We start from the raw sequence: 14,381 nt of genomic DNA on the forward strand, positions 1-14,381 counted from the left end.
CCATTCAGCCCACTGAGTCTATGCCAGACCTCTGAGCAATCCCATTCCCTCTACCTCTTTCCCTGACCCTCTCAAATGCCCATTAACGCCTCCCTTGATTCTCCATCCTACCACCTACATTAAGGGCAATTCACAGGGACCAATTAACCAACGACAGCGCAACCGAGGGACGAGGAAGAAACCAGATGATCTGGAGAAATACTTGTAGTCGCAGGGAGAGCATGTATAACCTGCACAGACACCTCCCAGAATCAGAATCAGGTTTATTTTCACCGGCATGTGTCGTGAAATTTGTTAACTTAGCGGCAGCAGTTCAATGCAATACATAATCTAGCAGAGAGAGAGAAAAAAATGAATAAAATAAAACATAATAAATAAACAAGTAAATCAATTACTTGTATTTTAGCTAGTTATTTCTAAATTAATGTTTATATATGGGAAGAGTTCTGAAATAAATATATTTGTTTTTAATGTATTTTTTTGTATTTCAAAGAATGTTTCAACTATCACTAGCTATCTCTAGTGATTGGACCTCATGACCTGTCAGAAGGCCATCAGGGCACTCGACTGTGTATTCTCGGCATCTGCTTGACAGAATGGCCGTGGAAGTGTCACCTGCAGGTCACTGGAAGCAGCTTGGCTGCAGCTGGTTAGCATGGCCGGTGGGCGCCAATGTGAGGCGCGTGCTGGAGCACGATCCGGTTCAGTTTCTCTCTTGCCGACCTGCTTCCGATGGAGTCTTAACCACACCAGCTGTAACAGAGCAAAATCCCTTCCATTTATATTGCAGACCATATCGAAAGCACCATAGCAACTGCATACACTAGATTTGATTCTATGCAGTAGTTCACACGTACACCAGTGAAACATGTGCAAGACAAATCTTGCCACTGAAGTTGCTCTATGATTGGAACTGATTCCTTATCGCACTAGTTACTACCCTTCTCCCATTTCTGGGGACGACTTACACAAGTCAGCGATGGTGAGAACTGGTGGCTGGCCTGCACGGGTGAATTGAGGGTGCAGTCCTCATGAGCTGCGGGCATAATCAGAAGGCGCAACCTTAGAATAAAGGATGCCCCTTCAGGGCTGAGTTGAGGAGCAGCTTCTTCAACCAGGGGGTGGTGAATCTGTGGAATTCTGTTTCTATATCTTATGGTCTTGTAATGCGACACTCAACATAAATATCTTCAGCAGACTGTTTCCTGTGTGCTCACTGACAGCAGCTTGCTTTGCAAAGACACAAAATGGCCTTGTTGGTATTTATTATTCTTTAAGGTGAATCAATTGTGACACTTAAAATAAGGTAATTTGATGCTTTGCCACTTTTCTGTGTGCTCGCCAATATAGTTACAGGGTGTGATTGATAAAAGCAGAGAATTTTAACTCCCAAAACATTTGGATTTGGACTGTATGTGAGGATACAAAGCTATCACCAGCCTGTCTCAAGAATGCCCACTAGTTGAACAAACACAGTAATTTTTATAGCAGGGGTTTCCAACCTTTTTTATGCCAATGGTCAATACCATTAAATGAGGAGTCCATGGACCCCAAGTTGGGAACCCCTGTTCTATAGGATATAGGCAATACGGGAAGAAAAAATGAGGTATGAACGCAAGCTAGCTAGGAATATAAAGGAGGATAGCAAAAGTTTTTTTAGTTATGTGAAGAGAAGGAAGATAGTTAAGAACAATGTTGGGCCCTTGAAGAATGAATTGGGAGAAATTGTTATGGGAAACAGAGAAATGGCAGACGAATTTAATAAGTACTTTGGATCTGTCTTCACTAGGGAAGACACAAGCAATCTCCCAGATGTATGGATGGGCCAAGGACATAGGGTAACAGAGGAACTGAAAGAGATTGACATTAGGAAGGAAACGGTGCTGAGTAGACTGATGGGACTGAAGGCTAACAAATCCCCAGGTCCAGGTGGTCTGCATCCTAGGGTACTAAAGGAGGTGGCTCTGGAAATTGCGGATGCATTGGTGATCATTTTCCAATGTTCCTTAGATTCAAGATCAGGTCCTGAGGATTGGCAAATGGCTAATGTTATCCCACTTTTTAAGAAAGGAGGGAGGGAGAAAACAGAGAACTATCGCCCTGTTAGCCTAACATCAGTAGTGGGGAAGATGCTAGAGTCCATTATTAAAGATGAAATAGCGGCATATCTTGATAGCAGTGATAAGATTGGGCCGAGCCAGCATGGATTTACCAAGGACAAATCATGTTTGACTAATCTATTGGTGTTTTTCGAGGATGTAACCAGGAAGATAGACGTGGGAGATCCAGTGGATGTGGTGTACCTTGACTTTCAGAAGCCATTTGATAAGGTACCACATAGGAGATTGGTGGGTAAAATCAGAGCTCATGGCATTGGGTGGAGGATATTGACATGGATAGAAAACTGGTTGGCAGATAGAAAGCAAAGGGTAGCAGTGAATGGGTGTTTCTCGGAATGGCAGGTGGTGACTAGCGGGGTGCCACAGGGCTCGGTATTGGGACCACAGCTGTTTACGATTTACGTCAATGATTTAGAGGAAGGCATTGTAAATAACATCAGCAAGTTTGCTGATGATACTAAGCTGGGTGGCAGTGTGATATGTGATGAGGATGTTAGGAGAATTCAAAGTGACTTGGATAGGCTGGGTGAGTGGGCAGAAACTTGGCAGATGGCGTTTAATGTGAATAAGTGTGAGGTTATTTACTTTGGGAGCAAGAACAGGAAGGCAGATTATTATCTGAACGGTGTGGAGTTAGGTAAGGGAGAAATACAAAGAGACCTAGGAGTGCTTGTTCATCAGTCTCTGAAGGTGAAAGAGCAAGTGCAGCAGGCAGTGAAGAAGGCTAATGGAATGTTGGCCTTTATTACAAAGGGAATTGAGTACCAGAGCAAGGAAATCCTTTTGCACTTGTACAGGGCCCTGGTGAGACCACACCTGGAGTATTGTGTGCAGTTTTGGTCTCCAGGGTTAAGGAAGGACATCCTGGCTGTGGAGGAGGTGCAGCGTAGGTTCACTAGGTTAACTCCTGAGATGTCTGGACTGTCTTACGCAGAGAGGTTAGAGAGACTGGGCTTGTACACGCTGGAATTAAGGAGATTGAGGGGGCATCTGATTGAGACATATAAGATTATTAAGGGATTGGACAAGATAGAGGCAGGAAATATGTTCCAGATGCTGGGAGAGTCCAGCACCAGAGGGCATGGTTTAAGAATAAGGGGTAGGTCATTTAGGACAGAGTTGAGGAGGAACTTCTTCTCCCAGAGAGTTGTGGAGGTGTGGAACGCGCTGTCTCAGAAGGCAGTGGAGGCCAATTCTCTGGATGCTTTCAAGAAGGAGCTAGATAGGTATCTTATGGATAGGGGAATCAAGGGTTATAGGGACAAGGCAGGAACCGGGTATTGATAGTAGATGATCAGCCATTATCTCAGAATGGCAGTGCAGGCTCGAAGGGCCGAATGGTCTACTTCTGCACCTATTGACTATTAATATGTGAAAATGTCACTTCAAGTCAGACACAAAGCTAAGTAAAATTATTCACAGTTCAAACAAATCAAATGTGACAAACCCAGAACTTCTGGACTGTGCTCAGCAGAAACTCTCAGAATTAATTCCTGACCTGTGCCAAGTTACCTGCTCGGTGTGCCAGATAAAATGCACCTGGTCATGGCATTCCTATTCTATGAGAGTTCAATACCTACTCAATTGAAGTCGCCCAGTTTCTGAAGCTGCATTGTTGGAATTGTGTATGTCTGTTTCAGTGGGTACTGAGCAAGCAAAAGATCAAAGCTTTCTGGTACATCATTGTAAAGCCCTGTGCTTCAGTAATGATTGTCAAATGAGGGCTTGGAGGGTGAATGATACTTGTGGCACTTTGCCCAGTAAAGGAAAAAGGATCTAATCAGTTGACATGGGAGTTGCAGCAAGAACTCAGGTCAGACGCATTGAAATAGATTTTCCAAACCATAAATGTCACAATGTCTGAAGGAGAGTACAGGTAAAAGTAAGCCCAGAATGGGGGTGCAGGAGTCTTAGGTCCAACACTACAGGTACAGGAACAGTTTTTACCCTTCAACCAACAGACTCCTGAGCCAGCGTGGATAACTTCACTCACCTCAGCCCAGATCTGAACCCACTACTTATGGCCTCACTTCAAGGACTGTACAACTCACTTCTCAGAATTATTTATTTACTATTTTTTTTGTATTTACACAGTTTGTCTTTTGCACATTGGTTGTTTGTCAGTCTTCATAGTTTTTATTTGATTCTGTTGTATTTCTTTGTTTTTCTGTGATTGCCTGCAAGAAAATGAATCTCAGGGTAGTATATACAGTATGTACTTTGATTATAAATTTACTTTGAGAAACATGGAATTGGATGCAGCAAAACTTAAATGTATTGTAATGACCTATCGTGCTTCTTTTTTTAAAAAAATCTACAGTTCCAGCTACTAGTCGATTTCTTTCAAGACAATGAAACATCCACAGGAAACTTGAATGCACATATTAAAGTCAGAGCTGCAAGGCCAGGGTTTAAATCCTTCAACAAGCAACACCGCACGACAGTCGGCAGTAAGGTACAGTTGTGCAGGGAATCACTTTCTGCAATAAGACCTTCTAACAGAACTGCATCTTCTAATGTGATCTTGGGATCCAAGTCTCTGTCATTCTGAAAGTGGTAATGTAAGTAGGTGGTGGTTAAAAGATGTCTCCTTCGCTGAGGGCAAAGGGTACCAGTCAGAAAGTCATGTTGCAATTGTAGAAAATGTAGGTTAAAGCCCAGTTGGCGTATTGCATGCAGTTCTGTTTGCCTTATTATAGGAAGAATGTGGAAGCTTTGGAGAGGGCTCAGGAGTGGTTTACCAAGACACTGACTGGACTAGAAGGTATTAGCTATAGAGGCTGGACAAACTTGAATTGTTTTCACTAAGGCGTCAGAGGATGAGTGAGGACTTGAGTAGATGTTTATAGAATCATGAGAGGCAGAAACAGGGTTAGACAGCCAGAATTTTTTTTTCCCCCAGGGGAGGTTGTTGGGCGCCGCTGTTATAGCTTGGGGCGTTCTGGAGTTCGGAGTTCAGAGTTCAATTCTGGTGCAGTTCTGTAAGGAGCCTCTGTACGTCCTCCGTACGGATGGCATGGTCTTTCTCCGGTCCTCCAGTTTCTTCCCACAGTCCAAAGAGGTTAATCGGTCATTGTTAAATTGTCCCGTGATTAGGTCGGGGCTAATCGGAGTTGTGGGGTTGCTGGGGTGGTGCGGCTCGAAGGGCCAGAAGCACTTTCTCTGCGCTGAATCACCAAATGAACAGATAAATCTGGAGCTTCAGAGGGCGTCGCTTTAGGGTGGGAGGAGGTGGCAGAAGTTTAAAGGGCATTTGCGAAGGTAGTTGTTTTACCGAGAGTGGAGGTGCCTGAAGATGGTGGAAGCAGATATGAGAGTGATGTTCAAGAGGCTTTCATTTCGGCACATGAATACACAGGGAGTGGAGAAAGGTGGGTCATGTGCAGGCAGGTGGGATTAGTTGGATTTGACATTGTGCTCAGCACTGACATAATGGGCTGGAGTGCCAGTTCCTGAGCTGTACTATGTCCAACCAAAAGATTGACTTGCTAATCCTGCTGAAATTATGTTAATTGCAGTTCCGTAATTCTCTGCATTTGCTGATGGAGACACTTAACGCCACAACACCTCACTATGTGCGATGTATTAAGCCAAATGACGCCAAACTCCCATTTGAGTAAGTTTTCTTGCCTTCTTAATGTTACTTCCATAATTGAAATATTACGTAATAATAACACCTATCGTGCTGATGAACTTCAAGTTTAATATTGTAACTTTTAATTTCAGATATGACTCAAAGAGGGTTGTTCAGCAGCTGAGAGCCTGTGGTGTTCTGGAAACTATTCGGATCAGTGCACAGAGTTACCCTTCCAGGTGAACCTCAACTCCTACCATTCTGCCACTGCAGTGCCTGGTTGTAGAAGACTGTGCAAAACATAAATATTATTTCTTCATTTTCAGATGGACTTACTTCGAGTTTTTCAGCCGTTACCGTATTTTGATGTCACAACGTGATTTGGCGATAAATGACAAAAAACAAATTTGCAAAGAGGTCTTGCAACGCTTAATTCAGGTCAGTATAATAAGGGAATACAGTTAAATTATTTGTCCAACTCCTGCCATTGTTAATACTTTCAACTGATCATAACTCTAATCTTGCTACATTCAAATCAATATATAACTCTATTGAAATTAATATTGTAATGTAATATGCTTTCTCTCTTTCTTCCTCTGCTATACATGTTCAAGAAAATAATTGTGACACAACAGTATGTAAGGTAAATTATATAATGATTAGAAACATTTCCTTTTACTCCATGCGAGGATTGTATTGGTTGCAATATTAGTCCTGTGAGAATGCATTAATGTATGATGTGTGTGCACTGAATTTTGCTTCTGAAATGTAATTTCATTGTTTTACTGTGTAATGAATTTCAACTATGGACTTCAATGCACCAGACTGTACATACATCGATGCCTGAAGGGACACACTCAACGATTCAGGAACAGCATTTTTCCCCTCTACCATCCGATTTCTAAATGGACTTTCAACCTGTGAACACTACCTCACTTTTTTTATTCTTTCTGTCTTCTCTGTATTTTTAATTTAGCTGTTTAATATATATTTATACATATATATACTTTCTGCAATTCACTTTTTCTGTATTTATTGTATTTCTGCCGCTAAGTTAATAAATTTCACGACATATGCCAGTGATATTAAACGTGATTCTGATTCCTGCAACAGAAAGTCAGTTATCCTCTAAAAATCCTGCAGATACTGGAAATACAGAGCAACACACACAACATGCTGGAGCAACTGAACTGAGCAAGTCAGATGTGTAAATTGAGTGAAGCTGCCAGCTAGACTTCCAGTGCCAGTCAGATCATTCCGTATGCTTGTACGATGTGACTGCGTGGTTGAACGTGGAAAGCCGTTGCTTCTCTCTCTCCAACTCATCACTGGAGGCCAATGGTAGAATCTCACCTGTGACTCTGTTAACATTCAAGCAACAAAGACAAAATTTTCTTTCGTTTTAACAACTTTACTTTCTCTGTTCATGTCTAGTACACAAGGCTACCACTTCCTTATCCTAGCATCACCCTCCCACCTCCGTGTGCGTGTCCATGATGGAAAGTAAACATCCAAACTAAATGCCTATGTGGCTCAAATGAACAGAACTCAACAACTCAGCAATATCTAGACAGGAAATAACTCTTGGCTCCTACGACAGATCTGAACCACCGTGCAATCAGAAACCCAGGGGTCTGCTGACAGGCAAAAGGGATGGAAAGAACTTAATTATTTTACTTTAACATTTTCGACTATTTCATGCTGTGTCCTTAGCTTATCAGGACATTCCAAGGCGAGGCCTTGATGCTGCACTTTCTGAGGCTTAGTGACCATGGACACCATACTGCCTAACTCAAGGGTGTAAAAGGCTTGAGATTGGTGTCTGGTCCAGTAGAGTATAGGTGTGTTTTGACTGCAGTAGCATGCGTATTTCACTCCATCTGTTTCTTTCATTCAATAAGAAAACTCTGTAATCAAAGCCTTTTGGGTCTTAGTTTTGATTTCTGATTTTGGTGAATAATAACTCTTTTTTGTTTCCTGCAGGATCCAAACCAATATCACTTTGGTAAAACCAAGATTTTCTTCCGAGCAGGGCAAGTGGCCTATTTGGAGAAACTGCGGGCAGATAGACTTAGGGCAGCTTCGATCACCATACAGAAAAACCTACGCTGCTGGATTCAACGGAAAAAGTTCCTCAAGGTCAAACAAGCCACTGTCGTCATTCAACAGTATGTACGTGGGCAGCGCGCAATACGGTAAGAACATAGAACATACATAGCACAGTACAGGCCCTTCGGCCCAGAATGTTGTGCCGACCCTCAAACCCTGCCTCCCATATAAGCCCCACCTTAGATTCCTCCATATACCTGTCTAGTAGTCTCTTAAACTTCACGAGTGTATCTGCCTCCACCACTGACTCAGGCAGTGCATTCCACGCACCAACCACTCTCTGAGTAAAAAACCTTCCTCTAATATCTCCCTTGAACTTCCCACCCCTTACCTTAAAGCTATGTCCTCTTGTATTGAGCAGTGGTGCCCTGGGGAAGAGGCGCTGGCTATCCACTCTATCTATTCCTCTTATTATCTTGTACACCTCTATCATGTCTCCTCTCATCCTCCTTCTCTTCTCTCATCCTCCTTCTCTCCAAAGAGTAAAGCCCTAGCTCCCTTAATCTCTGATCATAATGCATACTTTCTAAACCAGGCAGCATCCTGGTAAATCTCCTCTGTACCCTTTCCAATGCTTCCACATCCTTCCTATAGTGAGGAATGTGTCTGGAATTTATTCCATTGCTTTAGAAAACAATAAATAAGAAAAAAATTTAGAAAAAGCAATGAAACTGTGGTATGTTTTATATATATTGGCAATTATGACAGTTTAAACAGGATATGGAGTTTTTCATTAACAATAAAGTACAATTGAAGTTAAGTCAATATTGTGTAGCAGGCAAATATTGTAGCATGGAACATACTGTAGATTGTGAGCCTATCCCCTGTATGGTCATGGTGTCCAGTGAAACAGGAATCTTTTGCAGGCTTCCCAGCTTCCTAGCTGTGCAATCTGCCTGCCGAGCTGGCATCAGGTTAAACCAGGTCCAGGCCCAAGAGAATCGGTCCCGTTTCTAACTTATGGGTGTTATTGGCTGCCAGGAGCAAGAGAACTGAAGCTATTTACAGATGGTGCTGAGCATATGAGAAATTCTGCCAGAGGATATCGTGGTGGTAGATACAGTTATGACATTTATAATGTTTTTTTTTTTAGATTATGAGGACACTCGGTCCTTGTTTATTGTCATTTGGAAATACATGCATTAAAAAATGATACAATATTCCTCCAGTATGATATCACAGAAACACAAGACAGAGCAAGACTAAAACCGACAAAACCACATAATTATGACAAATAGTTACAACAATGCAAAGCAGTACTGTAATTTGATAAAGATTAGACCATAAGCACGGTAAAAAAAAGTCTCAAGTCCCGATAGCCCCAACATCTCACGCAGACGGTAGAAGGGAGAAACTCTCCCTGCCATGGACCTCCAGCGCCGCAAACTTGCAGATGCATTGGAAGCACTCGACCGCAGTGGACTCTGAGTCTGTTTGAAAACTTCGAGCCTCTGACACTGAGTACTGAGCACCATCTCTGCCGAGCGTTTTGACCCTGCCCCAGCCGCCGAGCAACAAGCAAAGCCGAGGACTTGGGGCCTCCCCCTCTGGAGATTCGGGATCACACAGTAGCAGCGGTGGTAAAGCAGGCATTTCAGAAGTTTTCATAGAAGTTTCCTCCGTGCTCTCACGTCTGTCTCCATCAAATCAGAATTGTGCACGGCACCCTACTTGACAGATAACAGATATTCATCACCGGAGTGTTGGTGACATTTATAGGATTGTCGACCATCTATAGCCGTCTATGTGGTACCACTCACCACACAGCCTTGGCAGCTGGCAAGAGGTCAGGCAGTCAGACCTATCAACATATGGATGTTTCCATCTATGTGACAGCTGCATCATGGGCTCTAGTCTCCCCTACATTGAAGACATCTTCAAAAGGTGATGCTTCAAGAAGACTACACCCAACATGAAGGGTCCTCCCCATCCAGGACACACCCTCTTCTCATTAAAACCATCAGGGAGGAGGTACAGGAGCCTGGGGTGCACAATTAATGACTCAGGGGCGGTTTCTTCCCCTCTGTCATCAGATTTCTGAGTGGTCCATGAACCCAAGAACACCACCTCACTACTTGCTCTCTTTTTGCATATCTACGCAAAGGGTGATTATTATGTACGTCAAAAACAAACTTACAAAAATCAGCTAAAATAGTGAGAAGAAAACTGCCAATGTTTACAAGATACCTACCAGAAAACACAGTAATAGCTCCATACTTTGTCCAGTATGAACTCTCGGCCGTCCCGATTTCTCTCTCTCCCACTGAGAGTGATGATCCCCGTTTATTAGGCACCAGGATATACTGTCTTTAATTATGCACAAAATTAACTTAAGACTACACATAAATTTGAATATGATGTACCCCACAATGTAGTAACGATCATATTACAAAATAAACAGATGTATCTACCTTAAATATAGTATAAAACAGCATACTGTATACAGATTTACACATCCCCATCACTAAAGAATTGGAATATTCTGATGTGACTGGCGGAGAGGCACCACAAAGCCAACGCGAGCGTGTCAGCTCAGCTCAGGACCCATTCTGAGAACATACTGGGTAAGACATTGAAGTCTGTACACTCCATGCAAGACAAGGCAGTGTTTTTGCATGCATGTGTGTGTGTGTGTATAAATGCACATGTGTAAGGGGTGCATTTACCGAGCGCCCTCCGTCACATGACTTACAATAACTTCTATGTGTTGCACTGTCTGCTGCTGCAAAACAACAAATTTCACAACTTGTCAGTGATAATAAACCTGACTCAAATTCAGATTTCCTCAGTTATATGGATAGGAGAGATCAAAAGAAAAATGAGCCATTGTAAGCAAATGGGAGTAGCCCAGTTAGACAGCTTGGTCAGCACGGCTGGATTAGGCTGAATGGCCTGATACATAGTTCAATGACTCCAGGCTTTAAAAATATGTAAAACCCATGGTTTGTGTTTACGTTTGTGCATGCATATTTATAACTTTTCAAACTTTTACTATGTCTAACGTGTGACTGACTCAATGTCGGGGCATTCACAAATGTTCAGTGACGTTGATAGCTCTGACTAGCTACAGAGCCTGTCTGTGAGTGCGCCCACACAGATGGATTTCAGATGGTCCCTGATGTGCTGGGAGCTGGGCTCCCAGTTGGAAGACTGCATTGGAGGTCACACTGAAACAATCGATGTGACCTGAGGGCAGCCAGAAAGCAATTTTAGAGTCTCAGAATACCTATCTCATTGTTTCATAAAAGCACAGTGAACCATTATTCCAATGTAGTACTGCTAGATGAAAATAAAGACGCTGTGATATTTCCACCACACAGTGTTAAAAGATAACTTACTACTGTACTTCTGTGTTTAACTTTGGCAAAAATAACAATGCCATGTTGTATTTAGGGGTATATCACAAGTCGTTTACCATATGCACAGCAATCAGCGCGACACTATCACAGTCAGGGTGTCAGAGTAATGAGTTCAATCCCAGAGCTGTCTGTAAGAAGTCTTAAGGCTCTTCCCGTGACTGCCTGCGTTTCCTCTGGGTGCTGTGGCTTCCTCCCACATTCCAAAGATGGTAGATGAATTGGTCATTGTAATTTGTCCTGTAATTAGACTATGGTTAAATAGGTGAGTTACTGGGTCGTGTGACTCGTTGGGCTGGAAGGGCTTGTTCTGCCTTGTATCTCTAAATAAATCACAATTCATTTCGCATACCACCATTTACTGAAATTGCTATTTTGTCTCCTGTTTAGTTTCCCACACAGAGTAAGCAGGTTTACTGCAATCTTACTGCTGAATTTATACTTTAAAATGCATAAATAAATAGGTTTCTAAGAGATTTTCAGGATCACGTCTGCCTCAGAGTCGGAGATTCTGAGTCCACTAACCATTAATGTTTCAAAGGCTTGATTGACAAATCCAATCCTCTTTAAAAAGTTTATTTTCTGTGGACTTTGAATAGCTACTGACATGATGAAGGAAACCCTGAACAGTGCGAGAAGTGGAGGACTTTCATTGCTGTCCTGAGAGCCAGTGGTGTAACAGGCAGTAGAGTAGAGAGTGGATTTTGAAGCTTCAGTGATAAAAGAATTAGGCTGAGTCAACAGTTTGACAGTCTTCTAGTGTTTGAATATATGAAGTAGGAATAAAGTTTGTGTCTCCACTGATACATGGCACTAATCCTTTGGAAATATCATATTGGATATTACATACTTTAAATAGGAAATGTGACTGTATTAAGTTTCCAGATGGAATCCAGCTTAAGTTTGTCATTATTAAAACAGGAACTATGTGGAAACTCTCACTCTGTGTTACCTTTAGTCCTAACCTGCTACCAAATTGTGGAATTGGAATACAGGACACAGAACGTCACAGCACAGTGCAGGCACTTTGGCCCATGATGTTGCGCCGACCCTTTAACCTTCTCCAAGGTCAATCTAACCCCTCCCTCCCACATTGCTCTCCATTTTCCTTTCATAGTTGTGCCTCTCCAAGACTCTCTAAAATGTCCAAACACCTCTATCTCTAACACCATCCCTGGCAGTGCACTCCACACACCCACCACTCTCTGTGTAAAAGAAGAACCTGCCTCTGACATCTCTCCCAGACCTTCATCTCCACACCTTATCATTTTGCTCACATTCGTCATAAATTAATAATCTTATTTGGATGCCAGCCACAAACTTAAAATTCTTGGAACTAGACAATATAGATCCTTTTATGTCTCTTTGTCAGCTATTTTTTACTGTAGAATTTCCTCACTAATATTCATTAACTTTTGGATATCTTCCTTATGGAAATAAAGATTACATTGGATAAAGTTGCATCAGACTCTCTGTGAAAACATTGTCACAGTTCCATAGCACACTACAGCAGGGAAACAGACGCTTCAGCCCATCTAGTCCATGCTAAACCATTAACCCGCCTAGTCCCATTGATCTGTACCTGGACCATAGCCCTCCATATCCCTCCCATCGAGGTACCTATCCAACTTTATCTTCAACGTTGAAATCGGCCCACATCCACAACTTGCACTGGCATCTCGGCACCCTCTGAGTGAAGCTCCCCCTCATGTTTCCCTTAACCCAACCGCCGTAAAACAAGATACAGACAGATGTTTCCCTTAAATATTTCACCTTTCACCCATAACCCATGACCTCTATTTGCAGTCTCACCGAAATTCAGTGGCAAAAACCTGCTTGCATTTACCCTATCTATACCCCTTCATAGTTTTGGATACCACTATCAGGTCTCCCTTCAATCTTCTACATTCTAAACAGTAAAGTCCTAACCTTTCCCTATAATTCAGGTCCACAAGTCCTGGCAAAGTTTTTTTGCACTCTTTCAATATTATTTACATCTTTCCTGTAGGTAGGTGACCAAACCTTCATACAATACTCCAAATTCAATCTCACCTATGTCTCACATAATTTTAACATAACATTACAACTCCTGTACTCAGTACATTGATTTATGAAGGCCAATGTGCCAAATACTTTCTTTACAACCCTATCTACCTGTGATGCCACTTCCAAGAAATTATGGATCTGTATTCCCAGATCCCTCTTCTACCACAGTGCCCTTCTGCTCCACAAATATGATCAGTTCTGGGTGGTCCTCTCAAAATGCAACACCTCACACTTGTCTGCATTAAATTCTACCTGTCATTTTTCAGTCCATTTTTCCAGCTGGTCCAGATCCTGTTTCAAGCTTTGATAGCCTTTCTTGTTGTCACTACATCCCCAAACTTGGTGTTATTTGTAAATTTGCTGATCCAGTTGATCTCACTATCACCCAGCTCATTGATACAGATGACAAACAGCTCTGATCCCTGCAGCACTCCACCAGTCACAGGCCTCCAGTCAGAGAAGTACAACCATCTACTACCATTTATTCATCTGGCTTCTCCTGCGAAGCCAACGTCTAATCCAATTTATTGTCTATTCTTGAATGCCAAGTGACTGAACTTTCTTGTGGGACCTTGTCAAAGGCCTTGCTAAAGTCCATGTAAATAGCATCCCCTTACTTCCCTTCATCAACTTTCCTGGTAACTTCCTCAAAAAACTCTATATAGATTGGTTAGGTATAACCTACGATTCACAAAGCAATTTTGACTATCCCTAATCAGTTCATGTCTATCCAAATACTTATATATCTGGTCCCTAAGAATACCTTCCACTTACTTTCCCACCACTGATGTTAGGCTCACCAGTATATAATTTCCTGGTTTACTCTTGGAGCCTTTCTTAAACAATGGAACGTTAGCTAGCCTCCAATCTTCCAGCACCTCATCAATGGTTAAGAATGTTTTAAGTATCTCTGCTAGAGCCCTGGCCTCCCACAGGGTCTACGGTAACACCCTGTCTGGCCTTGTGGACTTATCCACCCTTATTTGCCTCAAGACAGCAAATGCCTCCTTCTCTGATGCAAAAAAAATCCATTTAAAATCTCCCCCATCTTTCTCAGCTGCATGCATAGATCACCACTCTGATCTCCAATTTTGTCCCTTGCTGTCGTTTTGCTCTTAATATATCTGTAGAAGCCCTTGGGATTTTCCTTCACCTTATCTGCTAGAGCAACTTCAT

The 14,381-nt window shown here is 42.3% G+C and overlaps 1 protein-coding gene across 1 annotated transcript in view; it reads left to right on the forward strand.

Annotated features, from left to right (window-relative positions):
- Nucleotides 1-14,381, forward strand: part of myo5c (myosin VC) — a 130,442-nt gene that overhangs the window by 53,770 nt on the left and 62,291 nt on the right. The window contains exons 15-19 of the mRNA XM_063065973.1: nucleotides 4,441-4,575; nucleotides 5,639-5,736; nucleotides 5,847-5,933; nucleotides 6,021-6,132; nucleotides 7,678-7,889. Coding sequence (XP_062922043.1) covers nucleotides 4,441-4,575; nucleotides 5,639-5,736; nucleotides 5,847-5,933; nucleotides 6,021-6,132; nucleotides 7,678-7,889 — 644 coding nt within the window. The remainder of the gene's footprint in view (nucleotides 1-4,440; nucleotides 4,576-5,638; nucleotides 5,737-5,846; nucleotides 5,934-6,020; nucleotides 6,133-7,677; nucleotides 7,890-14,381) is intronic.

This window comes from Mobula hypostoma, chromosome 13 (assembly GCF_963921235.1).
Source record: "Mobula hypostoma chromosome 13, sMobHyp1.1, whole genome shotgun sequence".
NCBI lineage: Eukaryota > Metazoa > Chordata > Chondrichthyes > Myliobatiformes > Myliobatidae > Mobula > Mobula hypostoma.